This window comes from Amia ocellicauda, chromosome 5 (assembly GCF_036373705.1).
Source record: "Amia ocellicauda isolate fAmiCal2 chromosome 5, fAmiCal2.hap1, whole genome shotgun sequence".
NCBI lineage: Eukaryota > Metazoa > Chordata > Actinopteri > Amiiformes > Amiidae > Amia > Amia ocellicauda.
In genome coordinates, this window is record NC_089854.1 from 26,424,797 (window position 1) to 26,445,398 (window position 20,602).

General features: G+C 40.1%; 2 protein-coding genes across 3 annotated transcripts in view; one reads left to right on the forward strand and one right to left on the reverse strand.

Annotated features, from left to right (window-relative positions):
• Positions 1 to 13,704, reverse strand: part of rgs9a (regulator of G protein signaling 9a) — a 29,585-nt gene extending 15,881 nt beyond the window's left edge. The window contains exons 1-9 of one of the 2 annotated variants that reach the window (XM_066704599.1): positions 13,496 to 13,704; positions 10,212 to 10,308; positions 6,512 to 6,562; positions 6,306 to 6,412; positions 4,771 to 4,822; positions 4,307 to 4,365; positions 4,028 to 4,104; positions 3,649 to 3,730; positions 70 to 132 (exon numbers count right to left, since the gene is read on the reverse strand). In XM_066704599.1, the coding sequence (XP_066560696.1) occupies positions 70 to 132; positions 3,649 to 3,730; positions 4,028 to 4,104; positions 4,307 to 4,365; positions 4,771 to 4,822; positions 6,306 to 6,412; positions 6,512 to 6,562; positions 10,212 to 10,308; positions 13,496 to 13,561 (654 nt within the window). In that variant the 5' untranslated portion in view covers positions 13,562 to 13,704. Of the gene's footprint in view, positions 1 to 60; positions 133 to 3,648; positions 3,731 to 4,027; positions 4,105 to 4,306; positions 4,366 to 4,770; positions 4,823 to 6,305; positions 6,413 to 6,511; positions 6,563 to 10,211; positions 10,309 to 13,495 lie in introns of both variants that reach the window. The other variant, XM_066704598.1, reaches the window with a different exon arrangement.
• Positions 13,705 to 16,695: 2,991 nt separating this feature from the next.
• LOC136749939 (guanine nucleotide-binding protein subunit alpha-13) overlaps positions 16,696 to 20,602 on the forward strand; it is a 31,669-nt gene continuing 27,762 nt past the window's right edge. The window contains exon 1 of the mRNA XM_066704600.1: positions 16,696 to 17,020. Coding sequence (XP_066560697.1) covers positions 16,738 to 17,020 — 283 coding nt within the window. The 5' untranslated portion in view covers positions 16,696 to 16,737. The remainder of the gene's footprint in view (positions 17,021 to 20,602) is intronic.

Below are 20,602 nucleotides of genomic sequence, written 5' to 3' on the forward strand. Positions count from 1 at the left end.
TGTGTGTGTGTGAGCAGTCTGGTTGGCTGGGACAGGTCAGAGCCGAGGGCCGGGACTCACCTCTGTTACCGGATCGACATTGGGGTCACAGAAGCGGTTAAGCCCGTAGTCCAGAGCGTTGATAGTTCCAGGCTGTCAAACACAAAAGCACAGAACAGTTTCACATTTGGACTGGGGACTGACGTTACTCTCTTCCACAATTTTAAAGCACATCCAGGTACCCATCATCAAAGCTGGGGAAAAAAGGTAAGACACCAGACTTTGGTGAAAGGCCTGTGTACACTAGTGTAGTGCAGAGTTGTGAAATGGCTGGTCCAAGTCAGGTACATCTCAATTTAAAGGTATAAAAAGGTGTTAATAAGCAATATTAGTTTTGTGAAGAGAGCACTCCTGCCATCTCTGGAAGGATAAACTAGAGCATATGTGTTATTCCGAGCTACTAGTATATCCCTTTGTAACATTGTGTCAAAATACTCTGTCTGTTAATGTAACAGGAGCAGGTCCACCTCCCTGAAAACTTCAGAGGGTCGAGGGGACCTGTACCAATGGAGGGCTAGGAGCACATCAGGCTAAATTCACAGCCGACAGGGGGAATATGCAATGGGCATTAAAAATGCAGGAGCTGGGTTGCGGGGGATGGCTGTAGGGACCGCTTTCATTTTCTCAACCCGGAGACCTTTGCTGCGCACAGTGCCTGCAATCGTTACTGCCAGCTGAGCCCTGTGGCGTAACAGTCTCATGCCGCCTCCTTGCATGACTTATTCATAACTTCATTTACTCCGGCTGAGCTACATATCATTTAAAAAATATTTAAAAAGGTGAACCCGTCCCCCCTCCCCTCTCTCAGATATGACAGCAATTAAGCACCTGCATGCATTTTGTACACAGCGTCTCATGAAGGAACTGAATATACAGTACAGTGCAAATATTTTAGGTAGGTGTGAAAAAATGCTGTAAAGTAAGAATGCTTTCAAAAATATGTCAATAGATTATATTTATCAACTAAATGCAAAGTGAGTGAACAGAAGAAAAATTCATCAAATCCATATTTGGTGTGACCACCCTTTGCCTTCAAAACAGCATCAATTCTTCTAGGTACACTTGCACAAAGTCAGGGATTTTGTAGGCATATAGTCAGGTGTATGATTAAACAATTATACCAAACAGGTGCTAATGATCATCAATTCAATATGTAGGTTGAAACACAATCATTAACTGAAACAGAAACAGGTTTGTTGGAGGAATTAAACTGGATGAGGAACAGCCAAACTCAGCTAACAAGGTGAGGTTGCTGAAGACAGTTTACTGTCAAAAGTCATACACATGGCAAGACTGAGCACAGCAACAAGACACAAGGTAGTTCTACTGCATCAGCAAGGTCTCTCCCAGGCAGACATTTCAAGGCAGACAGGGGTTTCCAGATTTGCTGTCCAAGCTCTTTTGAAGAAGCACAAAGAAACAGGCAACGTTGAGGACCGTAGATGCAGTGGTCGGCCAAGGAAACTTACTGCAGCAGATGAAAGACACATAATGCTTACTTCCCTTCACAATCGGAAGATGTCCAGCAGTGCCATCAGCTCAGAATTTGCAGAAAACAGTGGGACCCTGGTACACCCATCTACTGTCCAGAGAAGTCTGGTATAAAGTGGCCTTCATGGAAGACTTGCGGACAAAAAGCCATACCTCCGACATGGAAACAAGGCCAAGCGACTCAACTATGCACGAAAACACAGGAACTGGGGTGCAGAAAAATGGCAGCAGGTGCTCTGGACTGATGAGTCAAAATTTTTGGCTGTAGCAGAAGGCAGTTTGTTTGCCGAAGGGCTGGAGAGCGGTACATGAATGTGTGTCTGCAGGCAACAGTGAAGCATGGTGGAGGTTCCTTGCAAGTTTGGGGCTGCATTTCTGCAAATGGAGTTGGGGATTTGGTCAGAATCAATGGTCTCCTCAATGCTGAGAAGTACAGGCAGATACTTATCCATCATGCAATACCATCAGAGAGGCATCTGATTGGCCCCAAATTTATTCTGCAGCATGACAACGACCCTAAACATACAGCGACGGTCATTAAGAACTATCTTCAGTGTAAAGAAGAACAAGGAGTCCTGAAAGTGATGGTATGGCTCCCACAGAGCCCTGATCTCAAACATCGAGTCTACCTGGGATTACATGAAGAGAGAGAATCAACTGAGGCTACCTAAATCCACAGAAGAACTGTGGTTAGTTGTCCAGGATGTTTGGGCCAACCTACCTGCCGAGTTCCTTCAAAAACTGTGTGCAAGTGTACCTAGAAGAATTGATGCTGTTTAGAAGGCAAAGAGTTGTCACACCAAATATGGATTTGATGTATTTTTCTTCTGTTCACTCACTTTGCATTTAGTTTGATTAATATAATCTATTAACATCTCTATTTTTGAAAGGAATATTACTTTACAGCATTTTTTCATACCTGCCTAAAACTTTTGCACAGTACTATATACTGTACCAGAGTTTACTCTCAAGGGCTTTGAACTTTGACCTAAAAGACAGAACACTTTTGGGCCACTGCAGAGGACTTGAACTGAAAGACCTGGAAAGTTTGGTGTTTTGAAGAAATGTAGGACTTTGTGTTTCCTAGGATACAAGCAAATCCTGGGCCTGCTTCTTTAATTAAAATGTTTTAGAACCTCATACTATAAAATGCTCAAGTTGTAACAGTTCCCAAATACAAAAAAATAAGAAAGCCCTGTGTATCAGAAGAGTTTTTCATATGTACTGAATCTCCCCTAGTGGATGTTTTCTTAGATATGCGATTTTATAAATGCAAATGTTTCCTATCTGGAAGAAGCTTTCTGAATCAACAGAAATAGAAAGCAATTAAAATCATGCAGCCATCACACCTGCTGTGTACTGTGCTATTTGAAGAGGACAGCACTATACAACAGTAAAAAAATCTATATCAAGAAACAAAGCTCCTAATTAATGCCACGGCAGCTGTGTGTTGTTGTATCTCATGACACTGAGGTTCACACAGGCCTATAGGTTTTCTGTGTTAATTGGAAGACAAACTGATAGGCTCTTCAGTCCTCACAGCAGGTCTCCAAATGTCTCAGTGCACATCACTGACACAGTGTAATGACACATTACCAGTAAACCTCAATTTACAGTTTTTATCAAAACACACACCCTGGATAATGAAAGGGGGGAAATGTGACAGTAGAGACAACCAGCCAAGTCTAATCCTCAAATGATATTTTTCCTGCTTTTATCTGTATCACATTAAATAAATACATATACATACATACATAGAATAACTGCTGGCTCATTGGATTAATCATGTTTTCCATGGTCATGTTAATTTATTCTTTATAATTTCAGGAATCTGCTTCTCATTGTTTTTTTACTAATAGTAGTTGGGTAACACTTTACAATAATGGGCACCAATTCTTAATGAATAAATGTATGAATCCCACAGAAGTAACACATGAATGCCTCATGCACTTCCACAGAGTTCAGGATTTTTTTTATTTTCAATGCCCCCAAAGGGAGTGTTCTTTAAATGTGGAGGATTTGTGCTAAGGCAGTGACGTGGAAGATATCTAAACTAGCAAATTGTTTCTCCCCAATTGCCAACGGACATTGAGCTATCCAGCAAATCTCTCCTCTTACCGGCGGTTTCTGCACCACCCAGTAGGCCCTCTCCTGGCAGTCAAACACCACACGGTCTGCTTTCTTCCTCTCCTTTCCTGCCCTGCAGAGAGAGAGGACAGAGCAGGGGTAAACTTCCACCGGCCAACACAGGCCCAACAGCCTCATCTATAGCTGCCCAGCACCTTTCAATAATCCCTTTGATTGGATACTCGACTTTGTCTAAAGGTTGAAGAGCTTCAAGTCTATCAATGCAAAGAGCAATCTTTACAGAAAGGACTCTACAGAATGACACACAAGATTATGAAAGTAGTGAATTAAACCACGGTCAAATGTTAATGGCCTTCGTTTCCCTTTCACACGTGCTGCTGAATCGAGTATAAAGAGTGAGTGCACGTACCTGTATTGCTCTTTCGCCTGCATTACAACAAAATCCCACTTGTGGTTTATCCGCTTGTGGACCACACTGTAGTTCTCCTAACGAAGGAAACAGGGAGCTTTCTAGTGTTAGTAGCATGAATGAACGCAGCTTCACAGGGGTCTTTTGTGAAGTGCTTTAAGATCTAAAGAGCAACAGGATAGTGATCCCTTTACAGACAGAGCATTACATAAGTACTGTAAAAAGTCAGTGTTTGGCAGTACCACAGTTCGTACAGGTCTCTAGGTAGTGTCATCTCACCTTCTCATAATCCTCCAGCACCCCCTTCTTGCGAATGTTTTTCTTTGCCAGGTAGATTGCTTGGAAAGAAAGAAAAAAGTTCAGAAATATGATTTATGTACACGTTTCTTTATAGCCATCACATAGGCACCCCCCGTTGGGTTCAAGCAGAAGTATGGCATTTTTGCCCTTGTGTGTTTTTTTCTTATCATACCAGGTTAATGCCATGTACATTTATCTCTAATTATTTATATTTGATAATTAGATTTCAGCAGTGTCCCATGATAGCCTCAGGCTTAAATCAATTGTTCCTTTTTCATATAATCTTGTGCTGCCAATGTAAATGCAGGGGATAATAATAACAATTCGGCTGTGAGTATACCTGTTAAATTACCCACAAATTTATTCACAAACAGATCCCTTGTATAAAAAAAACATTTGTTTAGACTGTTGAATGAGTGGTAGGTTCTGAATTAACTACTTACCATAGTCTGTGTCCTCTGCTGGCCATTGCTGGGCAGGCCAGAAATATGGAGTCTGTGAGAAAGGGAGGGCACAGATAGGTTACTGCAGAGACAATGACATCTGGAGGTGCAAGTATTATATATCAAGACAAGGCCCCTCCTCCCCTTGTTAGGTCTGTGTGATCTGGAAAACTCTCCATCAGGGAACTTAGGGCAAAATGCCAAAGGGGAAATGCAAGGAAGGTGTATAGCAGTGTTGTCAGCTGCAGTGAATGCTACAAACAAAGAACAAAACTACTGACTGACCCCTCAGCTTCTGACCCTGAAATGTGTCAGAACACCCCCGACACGGACCAATTACTGACACCAAGACTGCCTGGCACCTGCCAACGACTCAGAGGGACTGCAATTCAGAGCCGTGACCCCAAACACATGACTCACACCCAGGATTGCAAACTGTCCGTAACTTACAGACAGTCCGTAAAGACATATCTTAATTTCACCTTGTCTGGAAATCCTTTAAAAATGTAACTGTCAGTCTCATTACCACTACTTCCTTCATCGCTAAATTTCTGACTGCCATCAAACTCTCATCATAGTAATCCAAAAAATTTAATCTGACAATTTGAATGAAAATCCTCCAAAAAAAAAATTAGAAAGTACTCTTTTCAATCAGCTTGTAAGAAGGACTCTGACTTTATGCAATGGATATGTTTGGACAAAGATAACTGTAAAAATGGATACTGTGTGCAAAAAGTAATTTTCTATTGCTTCTGGTGGTGTTAGAGATGTGTGGAGCCATGCTAGCAGCATGAAGCATTATGGAATTTAAAGCTAGGACAGAGCAGTCAGAAATAGCTAATTGCCTTGTACAAAAGCCAACAGGGCAGCTGTGCACCATAGGGTGAGTATATTGTTTTATATTTTCACACTTTTTTTAAGAGCAAAATATGGGTGTCAGTAAAAAATATGTCATGTCAGTAAAAACATATACACGTCATATTTTCATTGTGTTTATTAATTTATGCAAAAATAAAATGCAGGCAGTCAAAATAAATCAGCAATTATAATCAGGAACAAGGGCTTTTTCATATTTTCATTGTGTTTTAGATTGCAATTATATGAGTCTGCCAAAACAGAATACAACTCAGTAGGGGACAATTTAATTGTCCTTCTCTTTCTCCTATGACTATCTAAAGAGCATTTTCTAATCAAAATTACTTTGAACTATAAAGGGGTTTTAATAGACACAAAACACAAATTCTGTACTCCATTAGTACAGCTCTCTAAGGTCCACATTAAATCAAAACACTGATCCCCTTGTCATTTGATACATTGCAATTCCAATACTTACTTGCTGGTGGATTTCCAAAAAAAGTTTCCATCAAGTTTCCATCAAGTGACAAGTTTGAAATAAGTGACTGGTTGGTAGGTCACCATGGTGATTTTACCAAGGCCTGGCTTAAGGGTTTTCTAACTTTTAGTGACAGAATTCACGCATTGAGAGTTCCCTCAAGATTTCAGTCACAGCCACGCCTCATTGCTAATGTGCCCACCTGAAAGCGGTAGAGGCTGGCATCTGGTTTGAGGATGAGGTTCTTATGCTCCTGCAAGGGGTAGATGTATCCATACTGCACCAGCAAATTGCAGGTGTTCTGCGCCTCTGAAGGAAGGAAGGAAGAGGAGAGGGGGCTCGGTTTATACTGTAAAGAATGGTTGTGGACCACTGTCTCTTTGTATTTGTGACTGGATAACACTTTACCTTCATTCTCCAGCTGTAGTCGGTTAATAATCCACTGCAGTATATCAAGGCCTAGTGGTAGAATAAAATAAGAGCAAGTCACAACCCATCATACAACATGCAGCTCATCCTTTTGGGAATGGTATAAGCAAGTCTCTGTCTGTGCCTCATCTCCAGCTTAACTACCAGGTCCTGTCTTTATTTTTTGTACTTCTACTCCTGCAGTTTTAAAGGTGGGCTATGAAGCTGTGATGCTGATGGGATTTAGTGTCAGGCTGTGTAATGAGCTGACAGTGACAGGATGTGGGGAGAGCACAGGAAAGTTCAGCCAGTGGGGGTGAAGCTGGCGGGGAAGGTGTCCTGCCGGGCCCACAGTGATCAACCGGTCTGAATTTATTAGGACACCCCCGACAAGGGAGTCCCACACCTCATTAGGGGCTGTCAGTGCACTATTAATAGAGGCCAGAGAGAGAGGCCTGCTGAGTGTGGAGAGGTCCTAGAGAGCAATAGTGTTCAAGTTGAATTCCTGTTCATACACTCCATACATCTAGATTGTATAAACAATGTAAAAGTGTATGTAGGTATGTATATATGTATGTGTGTATAATTATATGTACCGTATATAACAATTTGTATGCTGTGTGAAGTGAAAACAGGTCAAATATCAGTCAAATATCAATAACACATAAAATTATCAATGAACCACAAAGAAGTTGGCATTTATCAGAGAACCTCCTATAGCAACTGATCTTCGAGGAGTCAGTGCAGAGAAGACTTCCTGACTCTCACATGGTAGAGCCTCAGCCCTGGACTTCGTCCCTGATCTTCTCTGCAGCTGTGCACAGATTAAAGGCCATCTTTAGAGCACAAAGCAGCAGCTCACGGACCTCATCCAATTGAACGCTGCGTTATATAGATGATATTAGGAGATTACCACAGACAGCCTGTCGCACTTCTGTGGTGAGGAAAAGACTGCTGCTCGCTGCTGAACTGTTATTTTTACTGCCATGTGCTCAATCAGATGTACTTTTCATGAGGGTTATATTTCCGTGCAAACTGCTACATGGAATTAAACAGATCAGGTCAAGCTGTACGCTCTTAAACAGGTGTATGAGAAAATAAGGAAGAATTCTGAATTAATTCTAAACACCCCAGATCCTGGAGAGCCCCAAATCAGGCGATTGTATGGGTCACCCCAAAATTACCCATTCATAAAGCCTGGAAACACATGTTAGTTACTGATCAAAAATCAAATCACTTGCTCCATTACAGGCTGTCAGTGTATTCAGCTGTTCGTTCCAAACGATCTCTAAATTACTGAATTGACAAAAACACTTACTTAACCAATGAAAAGGAAAGATCTTCCACTCTTTCTAAATTGTTTACCTACTATATCTGCTAGTTTGAGGCTCTGCAGGACCATTGACCTTGCCCTACACAAATAACTGGTCCAAACAAAATGGGGCAAATGGATTTAATTGTATGACTCTCGTGGAGCTGGACAGACAATACAATGGACCTATTGAACAAATCTATACACTGTGTATAAAGTGACTAACTCAGTTTAAGTAAGTCAAAAGTCACGCGGGACTCTCATCTCCCAGCAACAGGGTCTAATTAAAACACACTCTGAAGGACTGTACATAATGGCTGTACTTGGTCTTTTTTTAATTAATTTATGCTAGCTAATCAAATATTTAGTTAAAGCCGGTCTAGGTCTCTTCCGGCAGGGGACGACATGACAAGGGAACTCAGATGCTTTCAATGTATACAGCATATAAACATACGGGAGGGATGTAGGGACGATAATTCAGATTCAATGTCAATTGTGCAAAAAAAAAAAAAAAAGACCGCTTCAGCGTTCACAGCTTGATTATGCTCAATGATGCGTGTAGTTGGTGAGACGTCTTGGTTAGGAGCAGACGGTGAAATACTGATCAAGGCAGCGGTGCACAGAGGTCCACATCATTGATTCTAATGAGCTTCTTAGCAGTTCCACATGAGTCCGCAGCACCGAGCACAACAAGCAATCAAGTGCCGAAAATTGCCTCGGTCTCAGGAAATAAGGTTTTCAGCATCAAATGAGATGGACAGGAGTTGCTGGGGACAGTGGCAGGGGAACACCACAGCAGGAATGCATAAGAAAAATACATTATGCAGGGAAATGTGTGCTGGGTATTTAATCAGAAGTGTCTGCCTTGAGACAGTGGATCACGCTTTCTGTGGTTTCATAGTATTTTAATATGCCTGAGCAAGACACTAAACATTACACTTTTAACAAACTAACATTCAATCCCACTCACCATTGACAGTTGACCCTTTAAATTCTGGCTGATCTGTAGAATAAGCTCAGTATGAAGTATTTCTACAGAATCCAGGCATGTGTACCACAACACATATGCACAACAATTACATTGCAATTACATGAAATACAGTGCCATTTTTTGTATTATATTACTACACAATCTCTACTTCAGCCAACAAGTATAATGGTAACACAGTCACGTTCTTATATTCTGTTCTCTGTGTTTTCTACCAAATTATTTGCATATAACTCCAATCCTTGTAAAGTCTTAGAAATCCTCATGAAAGCAATGCCTATAATTTTGAATGCTTTCAATTAAACAAGTACATGAACTCAATTTACTTCAAAGTAGTCTTTTTTCTGCCTGTACTGTATTCGTTAATATGCATATCATCTTCTGAACATTGAACAACTGAACTGAACAGCAGCTTAAGACTGGATACTTTGAGATTACTGCAGTAGAGGGAATGTGGATCTAGAGAGGATGCCTGGCTGGCAGAGGAGGCAGGGAGAAATTTGTCTATAGCCAGAGTTAATTGCTCAATCTTTTGATAAGCTCAGAGTTTGTTTGACATTTGAGGTAAGCATCTATGTGTGAATCGATTTATCTATATGTCTGTCTATCTACCCATGCAAATGACCTCTGCACACAAGTTAATGCAGCCAGCTGCACGGAGGTTGCCATGGCAATGGTTACTTCACCCAACACATCAAAGAAGTAGGATGTATACATGCTGGGATCTGTCCGAAATTTCATCTACATCTGTACAGCTGAAACTAGTGTTTTGCAAGGATGGTTCTTTTGAGTCAGAATCCTACTACACAGCACTGTTTAAAAAATACGACACCACAGCCTTACAGAGCAAACCTTTTATGAACACATACAATGGTTTAAATGCACAGCCCTAACAAAGTGTTAGTAGTTTTTACAAATTAATTGGATTTTGCATTACATGCCTTTTTGTTTGACCTAGTAGTATGGTAAAAAACATAACAAGCACTCAAAATATGCATTCAAACCTAAAGGACTATATTATGATATGGCAATCCTGTACTTTTGAATTCTTTACGTCACCTGGAGGTTTGCATCAAAAGTGGAAATTTAGTTAGGCACTTCATTCTTTTGAACCTGTGGTCACAAACAGTACATTAAAGCACATCTTCTGTTGTACTCGTTAAGTGCCTTTTGTTGCAAAATCACATAAACCACAATTGAAGCTAAAATGACGTTTTACAATGCACACTTGAGGTGAATAAAAGTATAGTATCTCCAATTGGGAGTAGAACCAATAAGCTGAAGCCTGCATGTGTGTGCGTGCTCAGCAGGCCTTCACCTTTGGGTTAGTTCATGAAATAGTCCGATCTTACATGGATCTGTGCCAGCCAGGGTGTTTAAAGGAGCAGATGAGGCCTTACCAGTGATGGCGTGTGGGATGGTTGTGATGACCAGCCTCTGGGTCTGAGTCTTTATTCCACTGTTGGGGTCCTGCATCTCCACCACCAGGCTTTCAATCTGTAGGGGACAGGGAGAGAAGGGCAAGGTTGGCATCACGAAAGATGTCTTCAACACCCTGTCATCTTAACAAGAACACCATGGTGATCATTCCACAGCAGCTGAGTAACGTACACTGTGTCTGTATACAGCTACACCTGTCGCAACCCACGCTTATCTCTGCATTAAAACTGTATGCCATGTTACAACTATAAATTACATGTAGTTATAAAGAGCAGACGTAGTCATCATTCTAAATAAAATCCATGAAATCCTTTGACAATTATGACCTTCTTATTTATTTGTTTTCGATGCTATACAAATCTGAATGTGAATGTGTACCTGAAACATACTTACATGGGTGCTTTGATTCACATGTCAAGAAAGTTGATCAAAGGGGATCTTTTGTATAACTACAAGAATTTGCACCAGTCAAATACAAGGCTGGATTTGCCCGTGTGAAATATTATGTACTACGATTCTAGGGAAGTCTGTAAGTCACAGTGGAGAAAGGCATCAGAAAATGAAAACATATTAATAATGAACCTGTTGTTGACTATATTTAAAGAGAAGTCAATGTAATGTTTAAACACCACAAATAATTTAGCTAAATGGCCAGAATAAAATAAACTAGTTGTGTAAGAGACTATTAATGACAGAATAATCTGTACTGCAATTAAATGCTATGATGGAATTCAGACCCCAAAATACTATATCCAATATACATTTTTCTTTTTTATATAATTTTGATCTTCAATTACCAGATAACAAAAGTTCTGAGTAAGCAGTTTCATTTACAAGATGTTACAGAGATCATTATAATTTAATGTTTACCTTTGTTGCGATCCAGAGATTGCTCTGGTTAATTTTTGTATCCTATATAACACCATCATCTTGGAATACAAAGGTAATGATAGAGACATTTAATATCCCTGCTGCCAAATACATCCACAGTGAAATAAAACACTCATAGAAAATTGTTTTCAATTCTGGCACTAAAATTTGAATGATGATATGGTTTATGGTATTTTTGTGATATAAATATTGAAAATAACAGCAAGAAAAGGGAGATATTTCCATAGCTGGGAACTCTCTAGATTTCACCAGAAATTATATGTAGAATAAAAAAATTGCAATCCAAGGAATATTTAATGAGAAGAATATTAGAAAGCTACCCAAAAAGGTGGGGGGTGAAGCACAGAGAAGCTATGGTGAGCTCTAGTCAAGGGTCACCAAGAAAATGGTGCAGGATAAAGATAAACAGCAATGTTTGCCAGTCACAGTATGTAAATATACTGTACATTTTTAATTTTCTAATATAAGGTTCTACATTAAATTCCTAATCCACCCTAATGTTACATCCCAGAGACAGAAGACATGGATCGACCAGTCAAATCTCTTACAAATTCCTCTCTGTTAGTACAACTCGCCTTGAAGTCAGTCTGGCTACTCTTGCACCTTGCAGCTCTCCATGGCTTTTCATAGTGGTTTTTACACATTCAAAGACAACGCAGAACAGTCTTGGAATAATGAAGAAAGTGAAGGTGTGAAATGACCTTTTAGAAGGGCATAAAAGTCTTTAAAGCTCAGCAGTAGTGCAGCTAACTCCTTTGAAATATTTTGCCTGATTGATTTGTTGCTTTTCTCATAGGCTGCGTGAAGTGGATTCTTGCCTGGATAAGTGGCTTTGAAGTCAAATTGGAGCATTACCCTGAATGTGATAAAGTCCGGATCACAGCAAGCTCTTCAACCACATGCTAGTTAAATGCACTGCAGTTATAGGTGCACTGTCACTGGATATTTTAATCCTCGCTGACTGCCCCGCATCTGGTCTGTGTGGTAAAGCTGTACATGCGGAGAATGTCCATTTCCTGCCCCAAGCACACACAAAATGCTACCTGGCAAGATCAGAGCTGGGCTGCTGTGGGTTAAAATGTGAAAGGTCTGCAGTACAGAGGAGAGGAAATTCCCTCCCGATTGCACTCCTAGCTAATGGATTGGAACCTCACTCCACTCTATGCCTGCAGACCACCTACCAACTCTTAAAAAAAAAATACAAGGGCCATTTAACTGTGATAGATGGCCTCATTAAAATCCCACACGCTTGCAATGGAGCTACAGTGACCTAATTGCTCTGAGGATGTGGGATGGATCAAAATACTGTAGGCTACTGCTTCTTCTGAAAGGAGGTTGAATTAAAAGGGTGCAAAGGGGTTTTCTCCTACAACAGGAAAAGCAGCACATGAAATTTCATAACCATCTCCAAATGTCTGCCATAAGATTAATATACAAGGAAGCGGGAAGCAAATTGTTCATCGTTAATAAGAAGGTCATGACTTCTTTTGCTGTATTTGCTGTGAGAGGCTGCACTTGACGTTTTTTGTTGTTTTTTTTTGCTTTTGTCTTGCCTCCTGCATTAATACACTTCATGGACCAATAGACTTAAACTAAAAATGATGGAAAATACAACAATTAGTCTTCTCACAAAGCCAGATACTCATGCGACTTGTGGTATGTCTTATTGTTAGTTTAAAGTTTTGCACATGTGCAATGTCGTAGCACAACATGCAATCGCTTTACTACAGCGGTGCACTGCGTTTTAAAACGTTATTGAACCCAAACATGTAAAGCAGACTTTTGAATGCGCATGTGCGTGAAAGTAAATCTGGATCCTTGAGTAGATTTAGACCAGTCGATAATTAGATTAAAGATTTGGTGCGCTTTTTTTACATAATACGAACAAAAGTAGAAAAACGTAACATTAAAATAACATTTCAATTTCGTAGTTTGTTTATTCTTGACACAACCAAAAATAAAATATAAAATGTTTACAAAAAAGTTAAATATAAAGGTGCAAACGTAAACAAATGTTTGTGTGTTTTTTTTTAATGTAATGCAATTCAGATATGACATGATACAAGTATAGAGATAAGGTAAATCAGCTTCAATATTCCTAAAGTTAAAGGGTCTTAATATATATTAACATTAGCATGAATCAATTAAATGAATATTACTCTAACACACAGCAACTTTTTAAAGGTTGCAACATTACATTTCGGATATGCTGACATAACTTTAACTTCCTTGGAATCCAATTCTGGAGATAATATAGTAGAGTAGACCCCCAGTAATGAATTCACCACACTGTACAAAGCTATGCTGTCCTGAAACAAGGTATTCTCCCACACATCCCTGGAAGCTTGCTTACCTTTTTTAGACAGGCCATCCGTGGTCGATATTTCTGGCTATGGTCACAGAGCTTGTTGATTGTCATGTTTGCGGTATCTGTTCTTTTGTTTTGTCCTTTGTTTTTGTAAATGTGTATATACAAAGAAATGCGTTTTTAAAAACAGATAGATGGTGCCTGAAAGCACAGACTGCGCTCAGCATCCAAACGCGCCACCTATAATAAGCAGCCGCCCCAGCCAGTGTGGAGCAGCGCTGGGATGGAGCGCTCAGCCAATCACAGCGCGGCTCTGTTCTCACATCCCCCAGACATGCGGCTTTATCGACAGGCGGCGACAGCGAGGCAATACTGGACAGCTGATATTATGTATGTATTATTATTATTATTATTATTAGGATCTGTTTTTGTTACCTGGAGAAGTAAGTATAAAAATGAATACAGTAAGTCACACTAATGGTTATTAACATTTATGTAAAAATGCCACTGCTGAATTTTGGCAACATACATACCTGAGGTCCCTATGGTTTAATGAAGTATATGTGAAGTTATGTATAGAGCAGGGGTTTTCAAACCGGTCCTGGAGTACCCCCTACCCTGCTGGTTTTTGTTCCAACTTAGGTCTTAATTACTTAATTGAATGGTATATTGCTTTGTTAGGGCAATTAAGGATTCAATTAAGCAATTAAGATGGAACAAAAACCAGCAGGGCAGGGGTTACTCCAGGACCGGTTTGAAAACCACAGGTATAGAGGGGCATGTCATATCACATACATATATCATTATGAAAATACAACAAATATATACACATTAATTATTATTCTTGTGTGTACTTTATGTATTTTATATATTGTTGTTGTTGTCGTTGTTGTTAATTTTGTTTGTTTTCTGCACCAAACACACATCAGCATAAAGAACATATATATATATATATATATATATATACATATACATATACATATACATATATATATATATATATATATACACTGTGAGGGAAAAAAATATTTGATCCCCTGCTGATTTTGTACGTTTGCCCACTGACAAGGAAATGATCATGAATTTTAATGGTAGGTGTATTTTAACAGTGAGAGACAGGATAACAACAAAAAAATCCAGAAAAACACATTTCAAAAAAGTTATACATTGATTTGCATGTTAATGAGGGAAATAAGTATTTGACTTCTGAATCATTCAGATGTTCATTGGCAAACTTCAGACGGGCCTGTACATGTGCTTTCTTGAGCAGGGGGACCTTGCGGGCGCTGCAGGATTTCAGTCCTTCACAGCGTAGTGTGTTACCAATTGTTTTCTTGGTGACTATGGTCCCAGCTGCCTTGAGATCATTAACAAGATCCTCCCGTGTAGTTCTGGGCTGATTCCTCACCGTTCTCATGATCATTGAAACTCCACGAGGTGAGATCTTGCATGGAGCCCCAGACCGAGGGAGACTGACAGTTATTTTGTGTTTCTTCCATTTGCGAATAATCACACCAACTGTTGTCACCTTCTCACCAAGCTGCTTGGCGATGGTCTTGTAGCCCATTCCAGCCTTGTGTAGGTCTACAATCTTGTCCCTGACATCCTTGGACAGCTCTTTGGTCTTGGCCATGGTGGAGAGTTTGGAATCTGATTGATTGATTGCTTCTGTGGACAGGTGTCTTTTATACAGGTAACGAGCTGAGATTAGGAGCACTCCCTTTAAGAGAGTGCTCCTAATCTCAGCTCGTTACCTGTATAAAAGACACCTGGGAGTCAGAAATCTTGCTGATTGATAGGGGATCAAATACTTATTTCCCTCATTAACATGCAAATCAATTTATAACTTTTTTGAAATGCGTTTTTCTGTATTTTTTTGTTGTCATTCTGTCTCTCACTGTTAAAATACACCTACCATTAAATTATAGACTGATCATTTCTTTGTCAGTGGGCAAACGTACAAAATCAGCAGGGGATCAAATACTTTTTTCCCTCACTGTATATATAATTTCACTGTAACTGTAGACTGTGATGTAATTCTGTACCAATGCTGTACTCTGTCCCTTCAACTTTTTTCTTAAAATAAATAAATAAATAAATAAATAAACATCAGCAATATAACATCAGGATATTTTTAGTTATTCTTAGTAGAACTGTCATTAACCATCAACACTGCACTGCCCTCTATCGCTTACCATTTAGATCTATCCTTTTAATGTGAAAGTTTTCCTAGCATCTCGTCACTAAAACATCTTTAATGAGTTTGGAAGTTTTTGATCCATGGAATTTGCTAATTGTTTTTTTGTCAAGTCAATTGTGTAAAATGTATAACATTAGTTGGGAAAGAGAATGCAGAATACTGGCACTGAATTATATTGGGGGTTTTCATGATGTCCCAATTGATCATGATTCATGAACTTTGAAATATTAGGTGGTACAATAATGAATAGTTCAGGAATCATGAATAACAGAATGTGTAACCATTTGTTAAAACATTTTAGGAGGTGACGTTCAGAGAAACCCCTGAAGTATTAATAGCATCAATAGGTGAGTAATAGTGAAAGTTATATAGTGTATCTATCTATTTTGCATATCATGGTTAATAATCACCAGTACAATCAACAAACAGTGGAAACAGGAACAAACAAATATATGTGACATCACTGAAATAGTAGACATGTTTAAAATGGCAATGGGGCAGACGCTGCAAGAAGAACAGATCAGATATGAATGAAGAAGCCACGGCATTAATCCCAATAGTCTCAAAACGAGATGGGGGGATGAGATCAGAAACTTTGCAGGAGTAACCTGGAAAACAGACAAAAGTGGGACGATCTTGGGGAGACCTTTATCCAGTCGTGGATCACTTATTGGCCACAATTATGAGTAAATATGTGGAGGTTCTTGAATATATAGCTGGATCTTACTACAACTAATACTTAAGGTGACCCATTATAACAGAGTAAAGTTTTATTTGTGTCCTGCCAATAAAAATGGAAATGGAAGCAATCTATGTGAATTTGTAATTTCTCAATAACTAAAGTACTCGGCTATTTAAGCAAAGATAAATATGAAAATATAATAACTTTCTGCTTTCATTTGAACGAGAAAAGTAAATAGTGAGTCTTTATGTAGTAACCTTAATCACCGCCCATTCAAAAAAAGAAAGTGACGTTACGCGGCGCGTCGTGCTCGCCCCTGCACTGTAGCCGCGCCCCGCCCTTTCGAGCGCTTAGTCGGGGACGCGCCGCTTCCCTCCCTGCTGTATCGATGAAGTTGCTTCAAAGATGGCGGACTTCCTGCCGGCCCGGTCCGTTTTATCTGTATGTTTCCCCAATTGTCTGCTTACTAGCAGCGAGGCAGAGCAACTGAGAATTTCCAAGGAGATCGACAAATGTATTTCCCGGGATAAAACGTACGTGAAGCGCCTGGTGAAGATCCTGCTGCTCGGGGCGGGCGAGAGCGGCAAGTCCACTTTCCTCAAGCAAATGCGCATCATCCACGGGCAGGACTTCGACCAGCGGGCCAAGGAAGAGTTCCGGGCCACCATCTACAGCAATGTGATCAAAGGTAAGACCGGCGGAGAAAAGTAGCCCGGCCACTTGTGCGTTAGTTTTCCGCTGTTAGGGGGTTCAAAATGGACCTCCACCCGCCCCACTATCACGCCCTTGAGGCGCAGAAGTTAAGTTGTGTTGTGCCGAAGGAGGCATCCCCCCTTTCTGCTCTCGGAAGAGAAGAAACGCCCATGTTATTCGCTGCTATAGACGAGGAAGGGGGTACGACTGGGCAGTGAATTCATCTGGTTTGGCTTTAATCTGGGGCTGGGTGTTTTCGACAGTGGCTCGACGTGGATGGGTCATTGTTTTTCCGCCGAACACGTTTATTGAGTTTTCCTTTGAAGTTAGCAGACCGAGAATGTGTTCACACGCTGGGCAAAGGCGCTGGGACAAAACGACCCAAATCTGTACTGGCGGCGGTGAAACGCCCAATAATGCAAGATATGTGAAACCAGCGCTGTGATCACTATGTATACATGTGTTGGAAACCTATTGAGTCACTTTTTGGGTTGTTAAAAACACGCACAACTAGTTTCCCCCCCTGTAAAACTTCCTGCAATACAGTTGGTAAGCCTGAAAGTGTTCTGCTTGGCGTTTTGCTGTAGTCAAATGTGATCCCTTTTCACCCAAGAGGTGTAACTTGATTTGAAGAGTTAAACCAGCAGTATAGTTGGGGAAACGATTGATAACTTTTGCTCTATAATTGGCGCTGTTTAGTTATTTAGGTTGCTCTAATTAATCTTGAAATTGACGCCTCCAGCCGATTTGGTGGGATGAATAAAGTTTAATGTGTGTGAGTGTCTGACCTGGTTCAGTTAGTTGTAGGGTGAGGTCACAAGTGCTGTATAGAAACAGTTTTGAAGGGAAGCGAGTGGTCATGCACAGTGAGAAACAGGCCCAGCCCAGTACAGACACACGATTGATTCCCCATTTCCTTGGTTACTGCAAGTCCCCAAAGCCCTGAGCTACATGTCCAACTTTCATTATTTCCACCTGTTGTGCTAAAATACTAATTCAATGGCAGACATCATTTCCTTTGAACAAAACCAATCTCTTCCGGGGGTTGACATTTGGTGTACCCCCACAAGCGATGATTCTTAGATTTAATAAAGTGGGAGGGGGTAGTGTTGTAGTAGGGAAAATCCAATTACTTTAAAGGTGTTTCAGTTGTAGTATCATAAACCGAACTGGGAACTTTATCAAATCCCCAGATCTTGATTTGTATGCAAAGTTGTTCCTTTCTCCCCTGCCTGCTTGATGTTTTTTCCATAAATTCTAGCAAAATAACTTCACAGCAGGAATAATAGAAAGGATTTTACGGCTCGGTGCGTACTATTAAAGATGAAGATTTTGTGTTCACGGTTACATATATCAAAAGGGCTGTTTGATGTTGTCAGACTGGGTCGTAGCCTTTATCCTGCCATTGTGCTGCACTTTATATGGGTACAGTTGAAAACTTTTTTTAGTTGTTTTTTTGTTTAGAACCTCCCCTCACCATTACCCCATGTTTAATTAGCTTTTTAAGATGCAGCTCTGAATGATCCACTTCGTGAAGTTAATTAGACTGAATTGTACAGAATATAAATCGGTCCTAAAAACACATGATCGTGTCTTGCATCATCCAAGTGTCAATTTAAAAAGAAGGCGGGGGGGGGAAACGGAGGCTAAAATAGTTAAGTGAACCAGCTTGAACTCTTGGAGGAGCTGGGCTGATTTGGTGGGCTGCTGTTTGCATTAAGCAGCTGATGTTTCCACCGGGGATGGCCCCACACCCCCACTGGCAGTTCATTTCTGGGGATTTCCACGGGCCACTACTTTTATTGTCATCCTGTGATGGAGCGTTTGAGTGAGAGAGCAAGTGAGATTGGGTTCTTAGACAAGTCATGTGTTTGGAAAAACGGGAACCCGAGTGTCATATTTGATGGCTCTGGTGGTACTTTTTTTAAACCAATATGATCTGTTACTGTTTTTTTTAGCGTTTGGATTGAAACAGGAAATATTTTGTAAAATGGCTGTTTGTTTTACTCTAGTCTTCTCCAAGTGCTAAACTATTAATCCCAAGCCTGCATTCTCTTACAGATGAAAAAGAGTGCTTACTGGCAGTCTGGTGTCAGATCAAGTTTCAGCTAAAGCAGTCTGTTCTGCCATTGAAGCGTTTTCTGAAGTGCTTTGGTTTCCTCCAATGTAGAAAAGGGGCTCGGTACAGATGTATTTTGACTAAAGAGACATTCAGACTTTAAAGCTGCCTTTACCAGCTCTGTCAAACCTTAAAACGACATGATGTCCTAATTTAACATTGAATTAGTTCCTGACATATGTTAACATGAGTGCTATTGTTTGCCTACAGTCATCCCTTACCATCTCTTTACAGATTTAATGTGTAGGCCATGAAATCAGACCCATTGTAGATATCCAGTAAATTTAAATAATTGATTTTTCCAAAAAAGCTCTTGGTAATGACTTTTTGGTAATGTCCCCAGTGCATGTTAAAGAGCATTTGCTTACCGCGGCACTTGTATAATTTGTGGTGGGGTCACAAGTAAAAAGCCCGTTGTTAATGGAAGAACTATCCCTCAGTGTTATTTTCCTACTCTTTTTGTGTTCTAACAGTCATCCAAGGTTTAGTGTTTTCTAATCTGGGATTTAGGGTGTGGGTCAACTTTAAGTGGGGGTTTTGGTCAGTCAAAACTCTACATTTTACTTAATTCCTCCATCTTGTAATTCAGATGTGTGATGAAATACATTGCTGTCCTCTGTGCTGTCAATCTCCAGGGTCAAAGCCTCTTGTAGGTGATTTAGGAGACTAGTTGGGTCAACTAGTCTTAGGAATTTTAACTTGTCTTCGTTACTTTGAAGGCTTTCTACTTGAGAATGATGGAACCTTTTAATTTTTGAATGAAAAGGGCAACTACTTTGTACGTATAGTTGTTTCCTACTTCACCATATGAGAGCTCAATTGAACCTCGTCAGCTGTGTCAATTATGTATTTTGAAGCAGCGTCCATATTTCGAAGCGGTTAGTGGGAGGCATTTGGTGACTGGGCAATATTCATTCAGAGTGTGACAGGCTAGTGTAAAGTCATTTTGAAATATCCCAAGTTACAAAGGCTGTAAACCAAGTAGAGGCTAGGCTCCATTGCGTTTCTTAAACACAAACATTTTTGGTTAAAATGCATGTAATAAAGGTGAAACTAGTTGGCAAATGGTGATGTATGAGTATACTTGGCCAGACCCAAGCTTTTCAAAACAGTGTTAGTGAACAAGTCATGTTTGTGTAGATATAGACTATTTACTTTTACACAGCAGCAGAGTACAAAGCATTCGCACAATCCCCGGGCACTGCTGGCTAGAACAGTCTTCGGGAGATTGCTGATTTGAACGTTAAATGAGTCTAGCCAATATACAACAGTTACGAATCTAATTTAGTGTCTCCAAGGGAAAATACAGCATATAGATAGTCGGAATTGTTCGCGTACTAATGTTAAAAAAAAAAAAAAAAATCTTGTGCATTCTACATTGATTACTGTGTAAATAATCAATAATTATCATGCCTTCTTTGCATACTGTGCAGTACAGACCTGAGTTCTTTCCTTCTC